Here is a 26,778-nt window from a genome sequence, read left to right on the forward strand (position 1 = left end):
GTGAGGGTGGGTGAAATGACCCACAAGCTGAGCGGGCCTGTCTTTAAAATTAAGCCACTGCTGTACAATTCTGTTTGGACAAACTCCCAGTTTTACATAGAACACATTATTAGGATAATCAAGTCATTTAGAAGAATACCTAAGAGGTATTTCAAAGTTCTATTCTTGTTCAAGTATCTTGAGTCTTGGGAGAGTCTCATGTATATAGTAACTGGTGACAATAGAAGCAAAATATGTTCTATGCACTTTTCTTTTTCTTTCTTTCTTTCTTTTTGCTTTTAAGGGCCTAACATGTGGCAAAGGAAATTCCCAGGCTAGGGGTCAAATTGGAGCTGCAGTTGCTGGCCACAGCCACAAGCCACACAGGATCTGAGCTGTGTCTGTGACCTACACCATAGCTCATGGCAATGCCAGATCCTTTAATCCAGTGAGTGAGGCCAGGGATCAAACCTGCATCCTCATGGATACTAGTCGGGTTTGTAATCCACTGAGCCACAACGGGAACTCCTCTAGGCACTTTTCTAAGCCCTTTATAGACAATAACTCATTTAATCTTCACAGCAATCCTATGTGAAAGGTACTATTATTATCCCCATTTTACAGAGGAGGAAAGTGGAAGTCTGCCCAACATCACACTGTAAGGATGAGGGAGAACTGGAGTTGACACTCATGCTGTGGGATTGCAGTCTGGACTCTTTAGACAATTAAAAGCACTGCATCTTTAACTTGCTTAACTCTTCTTATCTGTCATCTTCCTCCATCTCTCCCAGTGTCCTCCTTCCCCTTTGTCTGTCCCACACCTGCTGAGTATTCCTTTTCTCATTAGCGTAGTCCAAAAGCATCCCCAACAATCTGCGTATTAATGATTTTCATATTCAGAGAAGCTTCTAATTGATGACAATAAATGTGGCCTGCAGAAGAAGACCAAAGAACTTTAACTTTTTTATCATTGGCCGCATCCACGGCACATGGAAGTTCCCAGGCCAAGGACTGAACCAGAGCTGCAGATGTGACCTACACCACAGCTGCAGCAATGCCAGATCCTTAACACATTGTGCCAGGCTGGGGATCGAACCAGCACCTCCACATAGACAAGCCAGAGACACAGCAAGAACTCTAGTTTTATTTTATTTTTTTAATGAAAACTACTTTGTATCCACAAGCTGAAGTCCACAGGCTTGCTTACAGGGAAAGATGCATACGGCCTCCTGTTACACACACACATCGTTTAATACTTTGAAGATTCTGAGGTCAAGTTTAAGAACCACCCATCAAATACTGTCAATTAAATATTAACATGCAAAACCCTTGCAACCCTGGAAAATTTCCAAGCCAAGGAAAGCGACTGTAGGAAACCATTACCCTTGCTTATTTCCTTACTAGGATTCTAAAAAATTCTCGGTTAAAAAGAAACTAATTTTCATGGATTATTGTTTCTAAATGCTTGAAGACTTATAATAGGTAGATGAACTCTTCATAGCTTTAAACAAGTGGAGTCTTCCCTGGAAGATAAGGGCAGGAGTAGGTGGAAAGCACAAAACAAAGTTGCTAAAATGATCAGTTGATGCATATATGACGGTGAGCAAAGACCAGGAAAAAAAAAAATCCTTCTAGGATTTAACTGACAGACTCTTCATTCTCTCTCTGTTCACCAAGGGGGATTTATTTGACTACATTGTTGGCTTAGTCAAATATGAGTCTAAGTTCTACTCAACTCCCTTTTCTCTGTCATTAATGTAGTGCCATTAACTTGCTTAACTCTTCTTATCTGTTTGGGGTCCACAAATGTAGGGATGCACAGAAAGGAATGTGCACAGATCCATCATCGACTTAGTCCTACCTGGATGACAATGCTGACGTTTAGCGAGTCTTCTGACACTACCCAAGTCACAGTGGGCCCCCCGGATGGTTCTCCACTGGACTTTCTGCGGAGTTTCGTAGTCTGGCTGAGGAAGTGTCAGTGGGATTTCTTGGGCTTCAGGAGCAGCTGAGCCCCACCATCTTCATGGATGTACAGATCACAGGAGTTCCATCTCTTCTCGATGTCCTTGTCGTTCACTAGTTCTTGGTGACTTCTTGTCATGGCCATCCACTGGATAAGTGTTGGGACTGTTTCCACTGATTCTTCCTGCTGTTTTGTTTTTTTTTTTTCCTCCATTAAACTGAATTACATATGAAGATCACATGCACACTGTTCATTAGCTTTTGTCTTCAGTGTATACTGGGTCATAGCCACAAAAGTTTAGGGAAAGGGGTAAATAGCCATGTTAGTGATTATGAAGAGAGAGCTCCTTGCTGGGTTGCATTGAGATAGCTGATGTTAACTGTAGCTGTACTGGTACAGAAAAGTGTATTCATTTTAATGAAATTTGGTATTGTTTTAGCAAAATGTCTGCTAATTTTGGAGCTCAGTTTATAACACAGCACATTTTTACCCACCTACAGAAATTAATGGTAATTACGCTTTTGACAAAAGTGAAGTCAATTTTTTTTCAGAAAAGAATTATATTTTTGAGTTCTTGTTGTGGCTTGAGAGTTAAGAACCCGACATAGTGTCTGTGAGGATGCGGATTCAATCCCTGGCCTTGCTCAGTGCGTTAAGGATCTGGCATTGTCACAAGCTGCAGGCGTAGATCTCATATGTGGCTTGGATCCAGCATTGCTGTGGCTGTGGTGTAGCTCTGATTCCACCCCTAGCCCTGGAACTTCCATATGCCACAGGTGTGGCCATAAAAAGAAAAAGAAAAAAAGAATTATCATTTTAAGATAAAGGGAGATGAATTCATTTAATCTTTACCAAAACCCTAAGAGGTAGCAACTATCTATTGTTAAATACTCGTTTAGAGTCTAAAAAATTACAGAGGAAGGAACATTACCAAATTCATTCTATGAGGCCACTATCATCCTGATACCAAAACCAGATAAAGGTACCACCAGAAAAGAAAATTACAGGTGAATTTTACTGATGAACATAGATGCAAAAATTCTCAACAAAACACTAGCAAACCGAATCTAACAATACATTAAAAGGATTGTACATCATGATCAAGAGGGATTTATCCCAAGGATGCAAGGATTCTTCAATAACTGCAAACCAATCAGTGTGATACACCACATTTACAAACTTAAGAATAAAAACCATATGATCCTCTCAATAGATGCAGAAAAAGCCTTTGACAAAATCCAACACCCATTTCTGATAAAAACCCTTCAGAACACGGGCATAGAGGGAAACTACCTCCACATAATAAAGGCCATATTTGACAAACCCAGAGCTAACAACATTCTCAATGGTGAGAAGCTGAAAGAATTCCTGCTGAGATCAGGAATAAGACAAGGATGTCCACTCTCACCATTACTATTCAACATAGGTTTGGAAGTCCTAGCCATGGCAATCAGAGAAGAAAAAGAGATAAAAGGAATCCAAATTGGAAAGGAAGAAGTAAAACTATCACTATTTGCAGATGACATGATACTACACCTAGAATATCCTAAAGATATTACTAGAAAACTGTTAGAGCTCATCAATGAATTTGGCAAAGTCACAGGATACAAAATTAACACACAGAAATCGACTGCATTTCTATATACTAACAACAAAAGATCCCAAAGACAAATTAGGGAAACAATCCCATTTCCATCACACCAAAAAGAATAAAATACTTAGGAATAAACCTACCTAAAGAGACAAAAAGACCTGTACTCTGAAAATTGTAAGCTGCTGATAAAAGAAATTAAAGATGACACAAACAGATGGAAAGATATACCATGCTTGGATTAGAAGAATCAATGTTATCAAAATGACTATACTACCCAAGGCAATCTACACATTCAATGCAATCCCTATCAAATTACCAAGGGCATTTTTTACAGAACTAGAACAAAATACCTTAAAGTTTGTTTGGAAGCACAAAAGACCCAGAATAGCCAAAGCCATCCTGAGAAAGAAAAATGGAGCTGGAGGAATCAGGCTCCCTGACCTCAGACTATACAATAAAGCTACAGTCATCAAAACCATATGGTACTGGTACAAAGAAATATAGATCAGTGGAAGAGGACAGAAAGCCTAGAATTAAACCCACACACCTACAGTCAACTAATCTATGACAAAGGAGGCAAGAATATACAATAGAGAAAAGATAGTCCTTTCAATAAGTGGGAAAACTCGACAGCCACATGTAAAAGAATGAAATTAGAATACTTCTTAACACCATACACAAAAATAAACCCAAAATGGATTAAAGACCTAAATATAAGACCAGATACTATAAAACTCTTAGAAGAAAACATAGGCCAAACACTCCCCAACATAAATTACAGCAATATCTTCTCAGATCCACCTCCTAGAATACAGTAAAAACAAAAATAAACAAATGGGACTTAATTAAACTAAAAAGTTTCTGCACAGTAAAGGAAACCCTAAAAAAAACCAAAAAGACAACCCACAGAATGGGAGAAAATATTTGCAAATGAAGTGACAGATAAGAGATTAAACTCCAAAATTTATAAACACCTCCTGCAGCTCAATAGTAAAAAAACAAACAACCCCATCGAAAAATGGGCAGAGGATCTAAACAGACAATTCTCCAAAGAAAACATATAGATGGCCAAAAAACACATGAAAAGATGTTCAGTATCACTAATTATTAGAGAAATGCAAATCAAAACCACTATGAGGTACCACCTTACACAGGCCAGAATGGCCATCATCAAAAGGTCTACAAACAATAAATGCTGGGGAGGGTATGGAGAAAAGAGAACCCTATTACACTGTTGGTGGGAGTGTAAATTGGTGCAACCACTGTGGAAAAGGAGATTCCTCAGAAAACTAAAAATAGAATTACCATTTGATCCAGCAATCCCACTCCTGGGTATCTATCCAGAGAAAACGACTCGAAAAGATACATGCACCCCAATGTTCCTTGCAGCACTATTTGCAATAGCCAAGACATGGCAACAACCTAAATGTTCATTGACAGAGAAGTGGGTCAAGAAGATGTGGTACATATACACATGGGATATCACTCAGCCATTAAAAGGAAAGTAATAACAGCATTTGCAGCAACATGGATAGACCTAGAAATTATCAAGCTAAGTGAAGTCAGTCAGACAGTGAGACACCAACATCACATGCTATCACTTACATGTGGAATCTAAAAAAAGGACACAATGAACTTCTTTGCAGAATAGATACTGACTCATAGGCTTTGAAAAACTTATGGTTTCCAAATGAGACAGGTTGGGGGTGGGGGGATGCGCTGGGGGTTTGGGATGGAAATGCTATAAAATTTGGTTGTGATGATCTCTGTACAACTATAAATGTAATGAAATTCATTAAAAAATACTTGTTTAGCACTTACTACACCCAGGTACTGTATTATATTAATTAACACAGTCCTTTCAACAACTCCAGGTGAATGCCACTGTAATTCCTATTTACTAATGAGGAAACTGAGACACAGGGAGATCAAGTAGTTTGGCCAAACTAAAATTAAATGATACTAATTCGTTTTGTAGAACAAAGAGCCATCTACTATAACATTTCTAACACCTACCAATTGTTGAGTGCTAAGCGATTTCATTAAAATATCTCATTTAATTATTTCAACAACTCTGTAAAGTAGCTATTCTTACCCTAATTGTACAGAAACTAGTGCATACAGAGGAGAAATAACTCACCCCCAATCATATGGTTAGTGACAGGGCTGTGATTTAATACCATTCATATCTAAGTCAAAACCTATGCTTTTGACCAGGTCAGGGGTCCAGCACTGTAGAGTCATGGGTAAGAAGGAAGGATGGCATTTTTGAGCTTACAAAAGGGAGCATGAATCTTTTTTAAAAAAGGCCACAAATATTTTACTGTAGTATATAGCAAGTCACAGAAATAAAGCCAAACAAAATCTTGAAAACTGGCCTCTGCATCATAGCCAATGATACTACAAAGACATAAGGAGCACAAGGGAGGATTCCTAATATTTTCTATGACTATATTTATAATGCTGGAAAGTAGTTCAAACTGAGAAGAAATGCACAGAAAAGTTGAGAGCTTACTAACACCGCCCTTTCCCTACCTTGTTTCTAACCAAGCGGGCGGGGCAGCACCGCTGCTTCCATTGCTCCACAGGTGACATGTCTGTTCTTCTCCTGACAGCTTACTAAGGGAAATTAGCTGAACTGCCCGGATGACCTTTCGAAGTTTTTCCTAACCTTCAACGATGAGATAGGCATGCCAATAACACAAAACTAAAAAAAAAAAAAAAAAAAGTAAAGGAATGTTTGCTAAAATAATAAAGAAATTTGATTCTAGATAGGAGGCTAAGTAACAATGAAAGCTGACATGCTGTGTAAAATATTCTCAGAATAGAATATGTTTGAAATATTTGGAATGACATTTTATGCAATAGAGAAATTTTACGGTTAGAAATAATTTTACTCAAATATACATAGTTATGACCACCATCAAAGAGTATAAAATATATTCCAAGAATTAACCAGAGCAGGTGCTTTAAAGACTATCATAAAAGATCACAAGAGCATGATGGCAGTAATAAGACCATGAGAGAAAACTGAACCTTTTATAGGTTTGTACAGCTCCATGTACTCAACCCTTTAACATAATAATAATAGCAGGCAGACTTTGAGTATCTTCCATGTACCATCATGACAGCAAACTGATTTTCCAGTTATCTCATTTATCCTTACCAACCCTATAAAGTTAATATGCCAATTCCATTTTACCAGGGAGGCAACTCAAACTCAGAAAGGTAGGTAGGTCATTTACCTGCACTCACACAGCTAATAAATGGCTGATTTAGGTTTAAAGTTTAAACCCACCAGTCCCAGCTCCAGAACCCCAGCTCTTAAGCACCCTGCCATGCTTCCTCTGGAGGATAAAACTTGTTCCTCCTCATCAAGAATCAAGCAGATTTTTTTAAGACGCTAATATGAAGTCAAAAGGCCAAGGAGAAAGAGAAGCAAAAACTTTTGGTACTATTCAAACCAAGTAACCTTTCAATCATTCTGATTTCACTTCGGTCTTTTTGGGGTTTACTCCAACTCCTAGGGATTAATGGGCCCACATTTTTTGTGGCTGAGTTCCCCAGTTCCCTTTGGGCTCCTCCACCTATCACAGAGACAGGTCTAGACAAGAAGACTTAAAACTGTGTTCACATCCCTACACATTCCAACTGTTCTGATACCTGCGTACATGGCCATTCAGAAATTCCTAGAATAGTCTGGTACGCTAAGTGTCAATCATGACTTTCAGCTCTTGGAAGCCCACTGTGTATTATTTTAGCCTCAAGTAAGACTTCAAAAATGTGGTGACTCTTGCTTACATTTTCTCTGGAAACTCAGAGAATAGAGAATCAAAGAAAGCATTTTAAGGTACATAATCTCTTTCTGTTCTCCTCAGCTTTCTCTGCTCATGGCTGATCCTACAGGCCACCATGCGAGGCTATGAGAATAGGAAGGAATGGAGATGGTAATATACACCAGGTACCTTAGAAGTGCTGCTGACTGCCTGACCTTGGCCATCCATAGCTAACGTTCTTCGACTTTCCAAGCATGCTCCTCAAATACGGAGGCCGAGGGCACCACAAAAGAATTACTGAAAAAATAAGCACACAAATAAGTGACTTTTTAATAGTAAAATACTTTATAGAATGATACAAAAAATTATTGTACAGGATGCATTTCATTAGTCTCTGCTTTTGAAAGCTTTCAACAACAAGTCTGCTGCTCGTCCTGGAGACAGGGCCCCACTGAGAACCCTCTTTTCCAGAAGGGGAATCTGCTCCCGGACTGTGGGATGGGTCCTGAAATGCTCTACCACATTTTCCTGAATGAGGTTCCACATCCAAACTTTCTGCTGCCTCTGTCGTTTGGCAGTCAGTTCCCCGCTGGCAAGCATTACGTCCCGGAATTCTTTCATTTTATCCCACATTTCTGTGATCCCCTCTCCACTTCGGGCAGAAATACGAATTACCTATGGAAAAGGGAAAAACCAGAACTATTTTACCTAAAATGACAGAAGGCGTTTTCATGGGAACTCTCCCATTTAGCAATTAATTAGTCTATGGAAATAGGCAAGCAACAAAAAGGAGACATTTTACCACTGTGTCAAAGTAGATACATGGAGAAACAGCCGAAGGTAACTAAGGAGGATGACTAAGTGCAAATCAGAAACAAGACATTGATTCAAGGTCAAATTTTTTAGCTCAGAGATTTGTTTTGATTGAAGATTGCTCAAATGGTCTTCAGACGCCACATGGATGGACCTAAGAGGGTCACTAGGATGAGAAGGGCACAGGTTTCCCTGAGCCTCAGTGCCAGAAAATGAAGCTAGGTTGAGAAAGTAGCCTGTGCCCTCTGTCAAAGTTGCTTGATTCAGCAGGTGCTACAAACTGAGCAACGGCACCTGTGTGGACAGGACAGCTCTTGCCCCAGCACAGAAAACGTGCCAGGAGCGCACGGTAAGGGATGTCACTATTGCTCTCATTAGAGTGATTACAGCAGCTTCTTTAATCTAAACACAGTGTCCTCCTATGGATAAGGTGTCCACATCAATATCATTACATCACTTCCTATGGGATTTTTTTTCCTTATTGAAAACATGACCCAACAAGCATGGGAAGGAAAGTGATCACATCAAAGCCTTTTCCCTCTTACTCAGACTCTAATACAGATAATCAAATCGTTAATTGCACCATAACCTGAAGGATGGTTCCTTTCAGAATGGATCTGCCATCACTTCCAAATGACTCGGGCCAGGCATTCAGCAATCTAATCTATCAACACCTAGTTTTTGACATCTAACGGTTGAAGGATTATGTTTAATATCACAACTACACACCCTGGCTTTGTCATAATTTCCTCAGTTATAATCTCACACACAAGCAAAGACAATATATGCCCAGCCAGGGATTTATATCCTCTCCTCCAACATGCATGTCCATGTGGGATAAAAAACACAGAACTAAACGCAAGCTGACCTTTGGTCTCCAGACTCCTGAACGGCCACGGAGTAACTTCAGCGCACTCACGTACTCTGCTTGGATTCTCCGAGCTGGCACGATCAAGTCTCCATCAGATTTGGTCACAGCCACCAGATCTGCCATCTCAATTATACCTCTTTTGATACCCTCAAGAGAAAAAGAGAAGAAATTAATTTTCCTGCGACATGTAATTATGGTAACAATGGGACACCAGTCAATGCTAAGATTTTGAAAGTCCTGCACTGTAACTTTCTCTCTGCACCCTCCCAAGCCCTGGCTACTAGGAGTCACAATTACTTGATAGAAATTACTCAAAACACTGACTCCTGGGATTACAGAAGTCATCTGCAATATCTCTTCCGCATGTGGAGACTATCACACTGAAATACAGTCAGAATGAGAGTAAACGTATCGCCCAGACACAACATGATGGCGTGGCAGGGACAGTTCACACCGTCTCATGATGGATTTCACTTCTCAGGAGCTAACCCTGCAGGAGGCAAAGCTACCATCATTCAGGGGCTGAAAAAGAAAACATTCCTGTCACTGGTATCTGCGTTTCCAGAAACAAAGTCTCTGCAGTTTTCCTTAAATGCGTACCTCTACTTGCATTTGAGGAAAAAATAACTTGATGGCTAAGAATACTTCAACCTCTTGATTTAAATTATGTTGCATGAAAGTACTAGAAAAACCCTAAGGCCAAATTTTGTTTGGAAAATGTAGATTTTGACTCTTTTTCAAATGTCTTTAGATATAACTTTCAATGATGAAATTCTAATAGTTAATGTTTCTAAATTGCAGCACCCAGACTCTGCTATCACTAGTTTTTTATGATTAGTCAACTGAAAGGGAGGTGTTGTATAACAAAGAATTTGTCTGGTCCTTGTCCAAGGTTACCTGGGAGGTAACCTGTAATCCTTGGAGCTTCCCGGATGACAGAAGTGTTTTTGTTACTCACCATGGGTGCCTAGGACTGTACCTGAGTTTATGCAACGAGATCACACAGAATTCGGGCTGACCACACCAGAAGAACGAACCACGTGATTAGAGGGCTGGGCTAAAATATCTAATTAGGTACGTGGGCATGTGATATCTAATGTGATCTCAGCCTGCCCCCCTCAGGGAGGTGGGGGCTGGAGACTGAGTTCAATCATGTGAATAGTGATTTGGTCAGTCATGCCTACATAATAAAACCCCAAGAAAAACTGCAGACGCTGAAGCTCAGGAGCATCCCTGGTGATACACATGGGCAGGCCAAGAGGGAAATGCATCGGAAGACACAGGCGCTTGGCGTTTGCGACCCTGCCAGGCCTCTCTCTGGGTCTCTTCGTGTGGCTGGGCCTGATTGGTATCCTTCACAATAAAACTGTAACTGGGATACTGTGCTTTCCTGAGTTCCCTGAGTCATTCTTGTGAAGGAGCAAACCTAGAGAGTAGTGGGAACCCCCACATTTGCGGCCTGGGAGCCCCCGGGCTCACCACGGGTCTGAGTGAAGGCAGTCCTGAGGAAGACGGTGCCCTCATCCAGTGAGGGTGCGCTTACTCCAGGGAGTCGATGCCAGACCCTCACTGCAGGAGGAAAGGAAGACCTCTTGACAACAGAGAAGCTGTGCCAGTGGGGCCCCAGTGAGAAACAGAGGAATATCTTATGAGGGACTTTAGTACACTACACTACACTACACTCTACTACACTCTACAATTATACTACACTATACTCTACAACTCTACTACACTATACTACACTGTGCTCTACAACTCTGCTACACTATACAACTATACCACACTATACTCTACTACACTATACAACTATACTACACTATACTATACCATACTATACAACTATACTACAAACACCTCACAGCAATGGCCTCTTTGGGCTGGAGCCATCCCTGTATTTCATTTACTCCCACGTTACATGGGGGAAAAGCCTAAGTTGTATGATTAACTCAAGGTCATAAATTCTATTACTTAATAAGATGGGAAAAAATCAGAGAGAATATGCCTTCGACTCAGTTATTTCAGCCAATGTGAATGATGTTTCTTTCCTCACACTAATATCCACTTAATTTGCAAAAACACAACAATGGGAATTTTGTACTTTCAGAGATGTACACTCTGTATTTTGGGGGATGAAAAAGTCAAAATAATTACCTGCAATTCATCTCCTCCTGCTGGTGGCAGTAGTAAAACAAACATGTCAACCATGTCAGCAACAGCAAACTCTGATTGACCCACACCTGAAATTTTAAATCACAACCATACACTGAAATACTCACAGGAATGTGACTCTCTCCACTACCCTGACCATCACTTCCATTCGTGATCATTTACGCACTCAGGACCACACACTCAATGCGGTCCCACTTTAAACACCCACCTCTGAACAATGTCTTTTAAATGCCACTGTCCCTCCCCACCTTTCCTTCCCTCATTCCCTGGCGAGGCTCCGTGAACAGAGTTAGTACATGTGATTTTATGGTCCTCTTCTCCCCTGATTCTCCCACCTCCACCCAGGCAACTTTTCCTCCATTGGTCCTTGGGCGGCAGAGCTCCTGCTCTCTAGTCCCACCTTCTCACCCCCTGCCCTCAGGCTGCAGGCTCTACAGATCTCTGAACTGACCACTCAGCTCACTCCTGCCTCTGTGAGTGCCCTGTAGCCCATACTTAAGTCCAACTCTCCCTTAAGAACTCAGTTCAACTGTCATCTCCTCCTTGAAGTCTTCTCTGATCCCCCAAATCTGAGCCAGGCTGTGTCACAAACATTGATCACACAGTAATATAACAATCATCTCCCCGTGGGGATGGGAATTTCTTGGGGTTTCCTTTTCAATAGTTTCATTGTGTGTAACTCTGCAAGGACTATAAGATGAAATAAAACATGGCCTAGTATTTGAGATGTGCCCAACAACATTAATTTTCTTAAAGAATATTGTAGATATAAATAAAATGGGTATTATGTTAAAGCAGTGTTTCCAGAGGTCGTTCTAATGCTGATAGTTCTCCTCTAGCACTCAAAATACCACCTTGTATAACCCTTACCCAAACACAAGGCTCAGCTTCCTTTTCTTTAAGGATAAGGATCATAGGCTATATACGCATATCTCCTACAGAGTCTGAGCTTATATTTAACTACCTCTTTAGCAAATATCTGCTGAATGAACAAAATTAAATTGTCACTCATCTCTCTTTTTTCCCTTGGCCTTAACCCGCTACACCACAAGGGAGCTCTGTCACCCATCTTTATACAGCATCCATTATAAGGGCATTTTTTTTTTCCTTTTGTCTTTTTAGGGCTGCACCCATGGCATATGGAGGTTCCCAGGCTAGGGGTCGAATCGGAGCTGCTGCTGCCGGCCTATGCAACAGCCACAGCAACTCAGGATCCGAGCGGTGTCTGTTACCTACACCACAGCTCACGGCAATGCCGGATCCTTAACCCACTGAGCAAGGCCAGGGATCAAACCTGCATCCTCTTGGATACCAGTTGGGTTCGTTAACCACTGAGCCACGACGTAGTGTTAGGGCATTTTATTGCTCTGAAGTAGAAAAACACACTCACCTACGGTTTCAATAAGTATGATGTCATATCCCCCTCCTTCACACAACAGAATAGCTTCATTTGTGGTCCTTGTCACACCTCCTAAAGTACCTCTGGTAGGAGATGGCCTGATGTATGCATTCATATCTCTTGATAGCTCAGTCATTCGGGTTTTGTCACCTAAGAGTGATCCTAAAACACACAGTTACATTTTATAATCATGGAGCACCTGTAAGGGCCCATTCTCTACTAGCCAATTCCTAGGGAAGTGCTTTATCACATTTCTCCCAAGACCTCAAATTATATTTCACATTATTGAGCTTTTTCCCATGATATATACTATAATTATGCCATATTAATCTATCTTACACTTCAAGCTCCTCAAATCTGTAAAGGCTCCCACTGACTAGAGGTTCAAATCTAGATTCTTCAGCCTTGCATTAGAGGCTCGGAGAATGCAGCCTGCCTTACCTATACAATGTCAGTTTCCACTAACCTCCAAACTACCCTTCTATTCCCAGCTGGGGTGGTTTCTTTCCTGTCCTCCTAGTAATCCTGAATTGGTGATTATTCCCCCAGAGGAAATTTAGCAATATCTACAGATATTTATACTTGTCACAACTGGGGGGTAGGCTGTTTCTGACATCTGGTAGGTAGAGGCCAAGGATACTGCTAAGCATCCTTCAGTGTGCAGGACAGCTGCCCACAACAAAGAATGTGGGTACCAAGGTTGAGAAATTCTGCTTTCCTTTAAGTGCCTCATCTATAGGACCGTGTCTTATATATTTTGTACACTGAATGCTTATTCTCAATAGGCAATTGATGTAAGAAAAGTATGGAATAAAACTAGTGCTGTTTCAGGGTTTACTGCAGTCATCTGGCAAATATCAGTACCTGCAAATTCTAGAAGATTGAAAGCCCTGGAACTAGTGAAATTACTTTCTTTCCTTTAGCCATATACTAACATCTGAAAATGTAGTGCTCTTTTAATCTAAATTTTTATTTTCACTTTTGCTCAGGAGCTAACTTTTCCAAAGATGATGCTAAACATTGAGACGTTCCTTAAAGATATGATTTCCCCATTTTCTCTTCCCTTTTCCCTTATAATTCCAGTTTTGAGTTCTCATAGGTTCTAATTCTCATGCACACACCTACCACATAGCTCAACTATCTTATTTACTGTATATCAAACTTTGTTCTAAAGTAATTTTCTGGGTGAAATAATCTCTGTGTAAATCAACAATTTGCCAAAACTATACATTATTATCTTATAGACCCTAATGCATGAAAGTAAACCATTAGGAAATTACTCTCCCTTATGATTGACTTTGCAAATCCTAAACTGTTGACTGCAGACCCTTAGGAAGTGCTCCAAACCCCAGTGCAGGGAACCTATGACCAAAGCACAACAAGGACTGACTACAGGCTTCTCAAACTTTAATGGAATGTTATTTTTCAAATGTATGTACTGCTGCAAAGATAAGGTAGAAATAGGTTGTCCTGTTTATCCTTGTGTATTTTTTTTCTCTTTCAAAGTCTATGTATTCTGACCTGGGAAAAAGACCCTCATATTTGGTTTGAGAAAGGTTAGGAACCACATAGCTATGCAACTTGAATCAGATTATCTCATGGCATATCTCTGCTATTCTTATCTCAAGCTATTGTTTTCTTTTGCTACTCTAAAGTATTATGAAGTATTCTAGAGTATTACGAAGGCAGGGTATATGAAAAGGAGGGCCACTATTAAAAAATTCTTTGTCCAAGCACTTATCTTCAAAATTGTTCTCAGACTATAAATAAGACCTTAAACCTTGCAAGTATACATTTTATCATTATAGTGAATCAAAGACTGAATGTTCTCAGTTAAATTTCTCAATGAGTAGTAATAAGACTTGCTGTCCACCTCTATACTGGCCTAAAGCCCCTGAAATATAATTTGATACGCTTCACTGTTTTAGTATTAAACCCACAAAATATAAACCAGACCTTCCACCAGTCACCCTGAATCTCCCCTTTCAGAACACACATTACATTGCCTTGTGGCCTGAGTTCTTACTGTTTCCCTCATGAGATACAAAGCTCCATGAGGCCAAGAGGACCATGTCTTATTCACCATTAAACGACACAGTACCCTCCTTGCATAAGGCCTCCCCTATGGTAGGCATTGAAATCACTGTCATGTGAGATGCCTAAATCATAAAGAGGGGTAGGAGAAGAAAAACCTTTCCTGCGTATCTATATAGTATGCTTTATGTTTCCCTTAAAGGATCCTTTGGAGAACTAAGTTTATTCATTTTATCTCTGATGAGCTGCAAATTAAACTTTGAGTGACTGCATGACCTCAAATCAGTAAGTGATTGCTGAGCTCTGTGTGCAATGTCCTCAGCTAAGCGCTGCCGGGGAGCAGCAGCATATTACATGGGCCCTCTAAAAGCTTTCTGGTTAACCAAATGTGTAATATAAACAGGTGACAAGTTATGTGGCGTACGAAGTTTTTTTTTTTTAAGCTTAAGAGATGTTACAACAATATGAGGAAATTAATGAGTAAGAACCCACTTTCTGAAATGTGTAGAGGCTGATGCAGCCAGGAAAAACAACAGGAGGGAGGAGGCATTGAGGCTCAGGTGAGACAAAGGGATGAAATTTGCTTTGGATTATCTTCAACTGCTGGCCCCTGTTCTCCTGGTACCCAAGCTACTCCTGGGCAGCCCGTCAGCTAAGCTCCTCCAGAAAGCCCAGAGCCCCAGACCACCTCCCTCAGCTTCCACTGCACCCCTCAGGACTCCCTTCCATCACTGAGACCAAACTCCCAAGAGGTTAGAGACCACCTATCTATGCAAATTCTCACTAAAGTGTAACAGAGAGCAGCCTCATGAGCCCCTGCTCTGCGATTTACAAAGACTCAGCAATACTTACCACCACTGGTACAAGAAGAAGGATCCACAGCTAGCACAGATAATTTGTGCCCTCTCTCAGTAAGCATCTTTCCAAAATATTCTATAAAGGTTGATTTTCCAGCACCAGGAGGCCCAGACAAGCCTATGGTGGAAAGAGACCTTGTAATTTAATGAGGTAAATGAAATCAGCAGCATGATGAGTTCCATTAAAATAGTAAGACCATCTTCTATTTCTCCTAATTGATTAAAACCATCATTAATGTAGTTTAACATTTCCTAAAGTGGTAAATGAAAATCTACCTATTTATCTAGTTCCTGAGTAATCAGCATATACAGGAGGAAACAATTCTGAGGTCTGTATGTTCATCAAATTCACTTCTAAAAATTACAAAATGCGACTTGCCTTTTTACTGTAATGTAAACCTTTGGGGGCAGATTTCATTGCCTGTGTTGTTAATGTGCTGAATTTCTCCAACATTTGCCCACCTCTCATGATCAGGAATTATTCCACCCACCCCAATTCTGTTCATGCTATGTTCCCATTGGAAAAACAACTCATTATTCCAGAAATTCCCAGTGACTGAGAAAATAATTTTCTATTTATGAAAGGTACTTTTTTTTCAGCTCACCCATAACTCAAAGAAATAATATAAACTGAATCCTGGAAAAAAATTACCTTAATAAAGGCAGGAAATTCCCCTATGTGGAGTGTATGGCCAGTAAGAGCACAAACTCTGAAGCCAGTTGGCCAGTTCTCTATCTCTGCCTCCTTTGAGCTGTGTAATGTCGGGCAGGTCACTTAACCATCCTGTACCTGAGTATATGCTGCCGTAAAATGGATTTATATCAGGTTGTTGTAAGGATTAGATGAGTTAATTTGTAATATGTTTAGAACAGCACACAGCATCGAGAGATATATAACCATAAGCTCAATAAAGTTTATAAAACATAAGCACTTAGCTGCGACTGTATTCAAAAGGGCATATGATATACGGTATGCTTGGCTCCCTCCCACAAGTTTCAGAGCAGGTCTCTGTCTTAAAAATCTACATGGGTGCTGAATAAACATTTGTTGCCTTAAATTACGATGGTGATAAAATAACAGCAAAATGACCCAGGTTCATCTGGCCTCCTAAGGTCAAGATGGAAGAACCAGAGGAGAGCTGCAAATTTATGAGTTGCTGGTTAACTCCAGATATTTCTGGACATTCTCTCTTCAAAGATTCTCCAAAGCCTAATACGTAAACATTTCGTCATAACTGGAATTTCTCTTTGGGAGTCTGCTATTTCGCCTGTTTGCAATGCATAGAGATTGTTAACACCCAGAGTAGTGCTCTCAAAAAGAGTCCCCGCGGTGAGGGCAGAAGAATAAGACGTGTCAAAAATAAGTATCAGCAGGTGAGCTCTTTTTAAAGTTATCTTTAAAGCATTTAGGCCCCGTGACCCTAAAAACTAGGAGGTTCTAGGCCCCGTATTGCAAATAAACTGAGAGATAGAAGTCTAATGTAATGCCAGTCCATTTTTAAATATAGGTACTTATTCCTCACGAAGTTTCTGCATTTTGTCCACCACTTTAAGTTCTTTTTAGTAAGAAGGCTAGTTGGAACCACCTAGTTTGACATCAGGAAAAGTGCTCATTCTGCCCAGAACTGACCTGCCTAATTCCTTCTGGTCAAACATATCTAGATTGTTCGATAATGCACAATTTCAAAAGTATAGCAAGCTTATTTGCCATTACAGAAACAGGCCAACTGTTCAAGAAGTCAAGTGAACAGCTAATATTTTTAGACAGCAAATGAATATGGCCTCTTGTTTTTCAATACATTTTGGTATCAAGATGGCTGTGCTTAGAGCCAAGCCATTTCCAGAAACTCTTAATAAAAAAAGTATCTGAAAGAAATGAGATTTGCCTATAGAAAGACTAATGAAACACCTAAGAAGCAGAATTCTGAAATGTGATATGGATAACTACAGGTGGTAAACCACCACAACAGGGAATTCATTTTGGACTATTAACCAGAAGTTCTACTGAGAAAAAGGGGTAAATGGGTTAAAAGTTCTTCCTGGCCATGTTTCTATTCTGGGACCCACAGTAAGAATCCTGCCAAAATAGAAATCTCATATTATTCTCTTAAAATACTGAGCCTTGGTTCAAATGGTCATGGTATTTTTTCCCCCAACATAACAGGACTAATATTTGCAATGAATAGGCATTTAAAAATGTGAGAAAAAGAAATATATATATATATGTATATATATATATACACATTATATATGTATAGGTATAACTGGGTCATTTTACTGTACAGCAGAAACTGACAGAACATTGTAAATCAAATATAATTTTAAAAATTAAAAAAATAAAATTAATTTTAAGTTTCTTAAAGGAAAAAAAATCCTATTAGATCATAAACTATTTAGACCTACTTTAAAAGAAAGAATTTAGAAAAATATTTAGTGGGAAAAAAAAAAAAGACTGACCTACTCGAAATGCTAGTGGTTTTCCTTTATTTAATCTTTCTTGTTCTCTGTGGTAGACTAATACTTTCTGAAGAAGCACCTGGGCTAACTCTTTTTTCCGGCTGTGAGTTGATTCTATAAGAGTTATGGCCTCTGCTAAGCAGGCCCTTTGCCCTTGGATTAAACCAGTATAAAGTTTATCCACAAATCTTTGTTCTTTATCAGAAAGTCCTTCACTGTGTTCCTTTAAGGTTGTCTGAAGACATAATTTTCTCTTTAAATCATTAGACAGCAGCAGCCACTTTGTACAATGGAGTCCAAGAGAATTGAGTGGCCGAGCACACGGGATTCCTGATCCGAGATGAGTACTTGAGTGAAAGATGAAGTGGTAGCGTCGGAAAGGTGTTCTTAAAAGGCCTCTTAGGAAGTACCGATGAGGATGTTGGAGCAGTATGGAAACATTCATCTTGTTTGTAACCGAAGATGATGATGGACAGTCTTTGGTTCAATGTGATTTGTGACTCCCTAAGAGAAAGAAAAACATATTTTTCCCAGTTCTACGTATAACTAAGATACTGGAGTAGTGAGACTACAAGCTTAGTGTTTTCCTTAGATTCTAAAACACAACATAATCAAGGTTTTGGTTACACAAATGCGTAAACGTTTCTTCCCAAACACAAGAGGGAAGACTCCCTCCATGTCTGCAGTTAATATTCCAAGTAGCCCAATGGGGTTCCCTTGTGGTACAGTGGGTTAAGGATCCAGTGTTGTCACGGCAGCAGCTCAGGTTGCTGCTGTGGTGTGGGTTCAATTCCTGGCCTGGGAATGTCCACATGCTGCAGGCATGGACAAATCATGAAACTACTGCTCTGGTGTGACGTGCATGAACAAAAATTTCCTTTTAAACAAAAAATACACCAAACCCCCCACCTCCATCCCATTTTCTCATGCTTATTTTCTTTGTCTACAGACCTTATATTCATCATAGAACAATTTCCTCAGATCAAATATATCTTATTTGGAAGCTCATTCAGAAGGTTAAAAAAAAAAATCCCTGTGATGTTGGCTTTTCATTCATTCTCCACAAAAGAAAGGTGATTAGAACTGCTGGTGATAAGGCCTAAGTTCAGATCCAAGTTTGTATTCAACAAACTTGCCTGCAACACAGACACACATGCAAAGAATGGCCTCGCATAAGCACACAAACCACCACCGCCACCACAAGCAGCCCTCATGTGAAATCAACTGTGAGGACTAGATCCAGTGTATGCCAAAGTACGTCAGAACCATCTGGATGTTTATTAAAAGTGCACGTTCCCCACGCAGGAATCAGAATCTCTGTGGAAAGCACACTAAAGTTTGAACCACTATGAAATTGGATGAGGGCCCTTTATTTAGAATGACTCATAGTCTCCCCTTCAGACTCTATGAGACCATGAAGTCCGACAGAGTCCCCTGAGAGACAGGACAGTGCAGAGGTCAGGAGCCTTGGCCACTCTGAGTCTCTGCCACTTAAGCTTTAATGACCTTGGGCAAGTTACTCAACCACTCTGGGCCTCAGCTTCCTTTTGAGTTAAGAGAATAGGCAAGAGGCTAGAAGAGCAGTGAGAACAAGAGTGAATCCATGTAAAAACAATGCCTGGCACTGAGTAAGAGTGAACACTAGCTGTTATTATTACGATACCAATTACATTAGCTGTTATTATTACACCAATTTATAAAACTTTAGTAAAAATTAGGTCATAGAGCTAGCTTCCAGTGGCAAACTAAAATTTACAAATGATACATTTAACCTACCCAGGTGGTCTTTTTGATTATTTGAAAACTTTAGTTTTTGAGTACCTGGTAGCACAATGAAATAAATTACCTTATTGCTCCAATGTACCTCTCTAAATTGTATTTCAAGGCCAGCATGAAATTAATTTTAGCTAAATAACGTTCCATTAGGAAAAAAAGGGAAACATTTTAAGGGTTTTTTAATTGTTAGAATTATAACTGCTTCTCATTTTTCTCTTTGGGGGGGCAGGGGGCATTACGGCTTCCATCTGTACAAAATTAGTCTTATTCTAAGCAGATAATTGATTTATTTTAAAATAAAAATGTTTCTAAAAAACAATTTTAAAATATCCACTACAACCTTTCACACAAACACACAGAAAGACATTTTAAAAAAATTAAGGGATGCTCTATTCTGGAGGCCCTCTCTTTATAACATCTTTAGACACACTTCTCATCACCACCAGCACCACTGCCCCCAAACTGGATGCCCACAGGTCAGGCTCTTTTCTGAGCATGTACTATATTCCGGGTTCTAGGTCCCAGGCTAGGTTGTAAGAACAATGGTGATGAAAATGCTTTCGGTGGTGAAGACAATGACATTTTACTATGTCCCAGTCACTGTACTATAAGCTTCGATATTCATATTCCAAGGCTGCTGTAACAAATTCCCACAAACTGGGTGGATAAGACAAGAGAAATTTATCCTCTCATGGTTCTGGAGACCAGAAGTCAGAAATCAGTGTTAGCAGGGTATCACTCCCTCCAAAGGCTCTCAAAGGGGACTCTTCCTTACCACACCCAGCTTCTGGGAGCACTAGGCACTCCTCAGCTCACAGCTGCATCGCTCCATTCTCTCCTGTCTTCAAAGGGCCTACTCTTCTCTCTCCTCTGTGTGAACATTTGTTGTTGAATTGGGCCCATTCAGAGATCCAAGGTGATCTCAGCTCAAGAGCCATCTGCAGAGACCCTTTCTTCAAATAAAGTCACATCCTCAAGTTCCAGGGATTTAGGACATGGACATGTTTTTTCAGAGGCCCCATTCAATTCACTCACCTCCTTAGGTGGGCTACCTCATTACTCACCCTAGATATTATCTCACCCAGCCCAGCACTTCAACAGCTCACAGAAGAAACACCATGTCCAAAGAAAGAACAATGTGCTGTGGGAACAGTCAAGATTATAGCAACCCTCGCCGGGGAGAAGGTTCAGGGTGTGGAGGAATAACTGTCAGGGCTGAATCTGAAAGGGTAAATAAGGTGAGGAAGGATGAGGGAGGCTTTCTAGGCTGAGAACATACTTGCACAGAGGCCGAGCTGGAACCTGGTGATAGGAAATGAGGCCAAGTCAGGATGTAAACTGAGGCCAAGGAAGTGGATTTTGTCCTGCTGGTAGGGAAGAAATGACGGAGGCGTTTATGGAGGTGAGTGACTCATCAACTCTGGTTTTTAGGAGATAACCTAGGAGCAGTGTGGAGAAGTCCAGGGCGTCCAGACCCTGGTAACATACAGCCTAGCCTAGAAAACCCTAGCAAAGACCCAACGGAGATGATGAGGACTTGGACAAAGGCAAGGCGTTAAGGGCTGGAAAAGAGAAGCCAGATTCAAGACCCTCCTGTCCATGGGAGGATCCCCAAAGCCTGCCATGGAGCTGGCACATTGCAATTATTAAAAAAAAAAAAAAAAAAAAAAAAAAAAGCTAATCTGATCTTATTTAATTTCCCTCTTGCCTGTCACTCAAGAGTTTATGAATCATTTTCAAATACTTCACTTTTTTCTCCCAGACAATCCACGAGAACAGGTGGACAGTCATTATTCTCATTTAATAAGGGGAAACCAAGAGTGAGGTAGGTTACTACAGTCATAGCCAGCGGCAGAGCGAGGACTCAAACCCAGGGCTGTTGACTCTCTGTGGCATTTTTTCTTAATAAATTTAAAATAAAGGAGAGGTCTTTTGGCCAAAAGAAATAGATACTAGTAGTTCTGTCCCTCTCAAAGAGGTGAGAAGCATTTTCATGGTACAGTGATGGTGGCAGCATTAGAAAGAGCCAAAGAACAGAGAAAGAGAAAATAACCAGGATACAGAACATTTTTATTACCAACCCAGTCCCTTTTTCCCATGCAGGAGATGCTATCATATGTAGTCTAAGAAAAAATTAGAAGTATTTAAAATATACCCTTTGTCCTATCACAGCTATCTCTTGTTATCCACCAAAGTTATGTTCAAAAAAGAATACATTCAGAGAAAGAAAGAAACAAGGTTACAAAGCATTCATTCAACAAATATTTGAGCATCTACTACATGCCATGCAATAATCTAGCACTGAGGGTGCAACAATGATCAAATAAAGTTCTTGCCCCATGAAGCCAACATCCTGATAAGGGAAGACAGACATGAGATATATAAATAAGAAGGCCAGTGTGGCTGGACCAGAATGAACAAGAGGAAGTGTACAAGAGAAGGCCAAAGAGGGGATCAGACACAGGGCCTCAGGGATGACTGGAAGGACTTTGACTTTGAATGAGAGGGGAAGCCATGAGACAGAGGAGAACCTGATCTGACTTCTGTTTTGAAGGAATCTGATGGGGATTCAAAAAAAGAAACAGGAAGGCCAGCTAAGAGATTACTGCAATAATGCAGATGGGATGACAGGAACGTGGACCAGGTCGGGTGGTGACAGACTCTGGATGAATTCTGTAGGACCTGCTGATGAATGGGACATGGGATGGGAAAGAGAACAGTCAAGGATGAGGCACAGGTTTTATCCTGAACCACAGCAAAGATGGAGCTGCCCTTTAATGAGCTGGGGAAGACTGCAGGAGGTGAGGTTGAAGGTAAGGTCAGGCATTCAGCTTCAGATACATTAAGCTTAAGATGCTTAAGAAATATCCAAGTGGGATCTGGAGTAGGCAGTTGCATTTAGCAGTCTCAAGAAGAGGCCAGAGCTGAGGTATATATTTGAGACTCATCAATGTTTAAGTGTCATTTAAATCCAGGAGACCATATGAGATTACCAAGAGTAAATGGAGATAAAGAGGTGGTGTGACTCCTTTTTTCAAAAAATTTTACACACAGAAGGAAAAAGTCAAAGTATTATGGTGCTTGTATGTTGTTTTTTGGCTGATCATTCTGTTTCTGTTTTTTTTTTTTTTGTCTTTTGTCTTTTCAGGGCCGCACCCGTGGCACATGGAGGTTCCCAGGCTAGGGGTCTAATTGGAGAAACAGCTACTGGCCTACACCACAGCCACAGCAATGCAGGATCCGAGCCATGTCTGAGACCTACACCACAGTTCACAGCAACGCAAGCTCCTTAACCCAGTGAGCAAGGCCAGGGATTGAACATGCAACGTCATAGTTCCTAGTCGGATTCATTTCCTCTACACAATGGTGGGAACTCCATTTCTGATTTTTTTAAAAGAAGTATATGTTACTGTGGTAGGCTGGTTTATGGCCCCACAAAGATGTCCATATTCTAATCTGTGGAATTTGTGATTGTTCTGTTATATGCCAAAGGGGAATTAAAGTTGAAGATGGAATTAAGGTTGCTAATCAGCTGACCTTAAAAGTAAAGATTAGCCTGAATCATCCAGGTGGATCCAATGTAATCAGCAAGGTCTTTAAAATAAAAGGAGACAGAGAAGAGTGATGTCCTGTGAGGAGGACTCAATCCTCCCTTGTTGGCTTTGAAGATGTAGTACAAGAGCCACAAGCCAGCCATAGAATGCAGGCAGTCTCTAACAGCTGGAAAAGACAAAACACAATTGCCCCCTAGAGTTCCCAGGACTGAACTAAGGCTACTAATGCCTTGATTTTAGTTCAATGAGACCCATGTCAGACTTCAGACCTCCAAAACTGTAAGATAATAATTGTGTGTTGCTTTAAGCCAGTTTGTGGTGATTTGTTATAGTGGCAAAACCAATACAGTTGCTATAGTTTGTGTTTTTTTTAACCTTTTTTAAAGTTAAAATTTAGAAGTTTTATAATTTTAATGAGAAATGTTTAATTCATGTTTTAATTTGTAACTGTCGTAATCAGTAACTTGCTTCCTACTGCAGTTAGATTTCTTCGTAACATGAGAAGCAAACGAGTCCTTAACCAGTTATTGGACCATCAGTATTACATTCAATGTATATTTACATGTCAATTTCTAAACTAGACATCAAATTAGCATATGTACTCAAAAACCTAGTAAATTATTTGCAAAGTGAAAAAAATGATAATCGTATTTTAGCTACAATTCTCTGCACAGAGATTCTATCAGAATCATCGTATTAAAATTTGAAGTTCAAAAGCACTCTGAAATAATGTGATGCATATGGGCTAGTGACCATTTGTGAGCATGGAGGATTTTTTCTTAACCATCTCTATGTTGTAATATAATTTAGGTATCCAGAATGCATACCTTTCACTTTCTACCTGACAAACACCTGCTAAGTTTAAATATCACCTCTTCTAAGACACACCTTCCCCACCTTTCCAGACAATCAACTGTTCTATCTTCAATGCTCCACAGCCTTTTATTCACAACTCAAAGTTTCTGTCCTCTTGTTCTCTAATTTCTCCATGTACAGACCTCCCCTGCCCCATTCTCACTACTCGTTGCAGTTGATGATCCTCCCAGAGAAAGGACAATATCTTATTCCTTATTTCCTCAGTATCTATCTAACACAGTGATTGCCACATGGTAGCTTATTTATTTTTTTCTAAGGCTCATGAGTAGACACTCTATCTACTTCATGTTGATCTAATGTAATACAAAGAAAAATCTGAGCAACACTCTCATTTTTTTTTTCTTTTTAGGGCCGCATCCTTGGCATATGGAAGTTCCCAGGCTAGGGGTCAAATCTGAGCTGCAGCTGGCGGCTTACACCATAGCCAGAGCCACAGCCGCAGCAACACAGGTTCCGAGCAGCATCTGTGACTTCCATTGCACCTCCCAGCAAAGCATGATCCTTAACACACTGAGCAGGGCCAGGGATTGAACCCACAACCTCATGGATACTAGCTGGGTTCATTATCACTGAGCCACAATAGGAACTCCCAAGTTTGAGTAACAGTCTTAACCTGTGTGATCTGAGTTTCACTAAAAACATCCTATCTTCTAAGTTCCCCATTTTGAATCAAAGGCCCCCCCCCTTTTTTTTTTTGTATTTTTGCTATTTCTTGGGCTGCTCCTGCGGCATATGGAGATTCCCAGGCTAGGGGTCTAATCGGAACCATAGCCACCAGCCTACACCAGAGCCACAGCAACACGGGATCCGAGCCGCGTCTGCAACCTGCACCACAGCTCACGGCAACGCCAGATCGTCAACCCACTGAGCAAGGGCAGGGACCGAACCCGCAACCTCACGGTTCCTAGTCGGATTCGTTAACCACTGCACCACGATGGGAACTCCAAAGCACCTTTGACATTTAACTAACCTTCCCAAACAGAAAAACATACAGATAAGTTTGTAAGGGATCAAAGCCCAGTAACAAGAGCATTACTAGATGAAAATATGTCCACTTATAACAATGCAAACAGTTTTCCCAAAATAACTAAAACATCAGTATTACATTCAATGTATATTTACATGTCAATTTCTAAATTAGACATCAAATTAGCATATGTACTCAAAATAAATAGTATATAAATTTTGCTCCAACATTTAGGAATAGGGATTTCTTACAATTTAATTGCAGTCTTTCTCAATAGATCTATGCCAACTATCTGAGAAGCTTATGGTTTACTCTGCAGGGTTTATCACAATTTGAGATTGTGAAGTTCCCCATCCTTTGATGCCAAAAGAAATCTTAAAAAGCCTTTAAATGAAAAGAAAGAGCCAGGAAAAGGATACCATTTTACGTCACTCTTTTCCTAAAACCAAAAGGCTATTTAGGTGTATGTAATTTTCAGATTTTATACTTTCAAATCTCTTCCTGAGGGCTGATTTTCTTGGTGCCGCCAAACCTTCTGGACTATCTGAATAGCAGAGCAGCAGCTGCTACTTTTTATTGAATGTTTACTATGTGTGAGCTATTATGCATGCATTTCCTCAGCTAAGCCTCACAACAGACGAGATTTTATTTTACAGGTGAGGCTCATCAGGTTAGGTTGATTGGTTGAGGCCTCACAGTGGCAGAATTTGTGAAGTACTATGGATTTCATAAATCCAGAGCTATATGGTATCAACTCTGGACTGTATAAAAAGAGGAGTGGTGTCATGTCACATTAAAGGAACACCAAATAACCCTTCACATCTGAGTATGAAATGATTATGGCAGGCTGTTTTATCTTCATTTTGTTTCTTTTTCTTTCTCTTTTTTTTCCCTTAGGCCCAAATGAAATATTAGTTTACCTTTTCTGTGCAAACCTTATCAGAAGGAGATCCCAATAATGGATTATGTGACAAAATAGACCAAATTTCTAAAAATTTTAAATGTTGTCTTGTTCAATCCACAGAGTAATTCACACCTGATAACTAAGTGCATAACAAACATAAACCCACTAATTTAACCAATCAACCTGATTTTAAAGTTCATAAATTTTTAAAAAGTCAGCATTGTCAGAGCTCCTTTCTGCCCTTATTTCCATGTCACAGGCAGAACACACCAAGTCTACCAGGGGGGCAAAATCATGCAGGTAGGGAGAAGGACATCCCACCTGCTCATGTAACTAAGCACCTTTTCCTTCTTTCTTACAGAAAGAAATCAAAGAACTTGGCCAATAATTAAGTCAAACTGTTTCAGTGAGTCTTACGCATCCTAAGAGTACGGTGTCATTCTACAATTTTAAGCTGAGCACTAACAAAACAGAAATTCTGCAGCATTTACAACACTTAGTAAGGTACCTCAAGCACTGCCATTCCTAATAAACCAGAATGTCAACTTATTAATATATAATGAACAACATCAAGTGGGCAAAGGTAATGAAAAGGGTTGGTAAGTGCAACCCTCCCCTGTAAGAAGGTTCATATGACAGCAGCATTTTAAGTCACTTGTTTTCCTCCAAAATAACTTGTATATCCATTTATTCTCTCCACCATCATGCCCACATTTCTCTGCAATAGCTTTCAAACTTTGATCTCTTCAATACATTTCTATCAATCAACACTCAGGCATTGTAACT

General features: G+C 40.2%; 1 protein-coding gene across 14 annotated transcripts in view; it reads right to left on the bottom strand.

Moving 5' to 3' along the window:
• LOC100523624 (methylmalonic aciduria type A protein, mitochondrial) overlaps positions 1-26,778 on the bottom strand; it is a 101,905-nt gene that overhangs the window by 70,560 nt on the left and 4,567 nt on the right. For 5 of the 14 annotated variants that reach the window (XR_014812858.1, XR_002346750.2, XR_014812859.1 and 2 more), the window contains exons 1-2: positions 8,997-9,135; positions 7,505-7,612 (exon numbers count right to left, since the gene is read on the bottom strand). Coding sequence is in view for 5 of the 14 variants with exons in the window: in XM_021101544.2 (XP_020957203.2) it covers positions 7,505-7,539 (35 nt within the window). In the remaining 9 variants the exon portion in view is untranslated. Of the gene's footprint in view, positions 1-6,074; positions 6,247-7,504; positions 7,613-7,637; positions 7,991-8,996; positions 9,147-11,150; positions 11,237-12,558; positions 12,730-15,453; positions 15,577-16,110; positions 16,260-17,915; positions 18,420-26,778 lie in introns of those variants that run through there. The other 9 variants (XR_014812860.1, XR_014812857.1, XM_084972772.1 and 6 more) reach the window with 5 other exon arrangements.

This window comes from Sus scrofa, chromosome 8, assembly GCF_054392235.1.
Source record: "Sus scrofa isolate SSC_HxYL_T2T_F1_AM1 chromosome 8, Sscrofa_HxYL_maternal_Yorkshire_Landrace_v2.0, whole genome shotgun sequence".
In the NCBI taxonomy this organism is placed as follows: Eukaryota; Metazoa; Chordata; class Mammalia; order Artiodactyla; family Suidae; genus Sus; species Sus scrofa.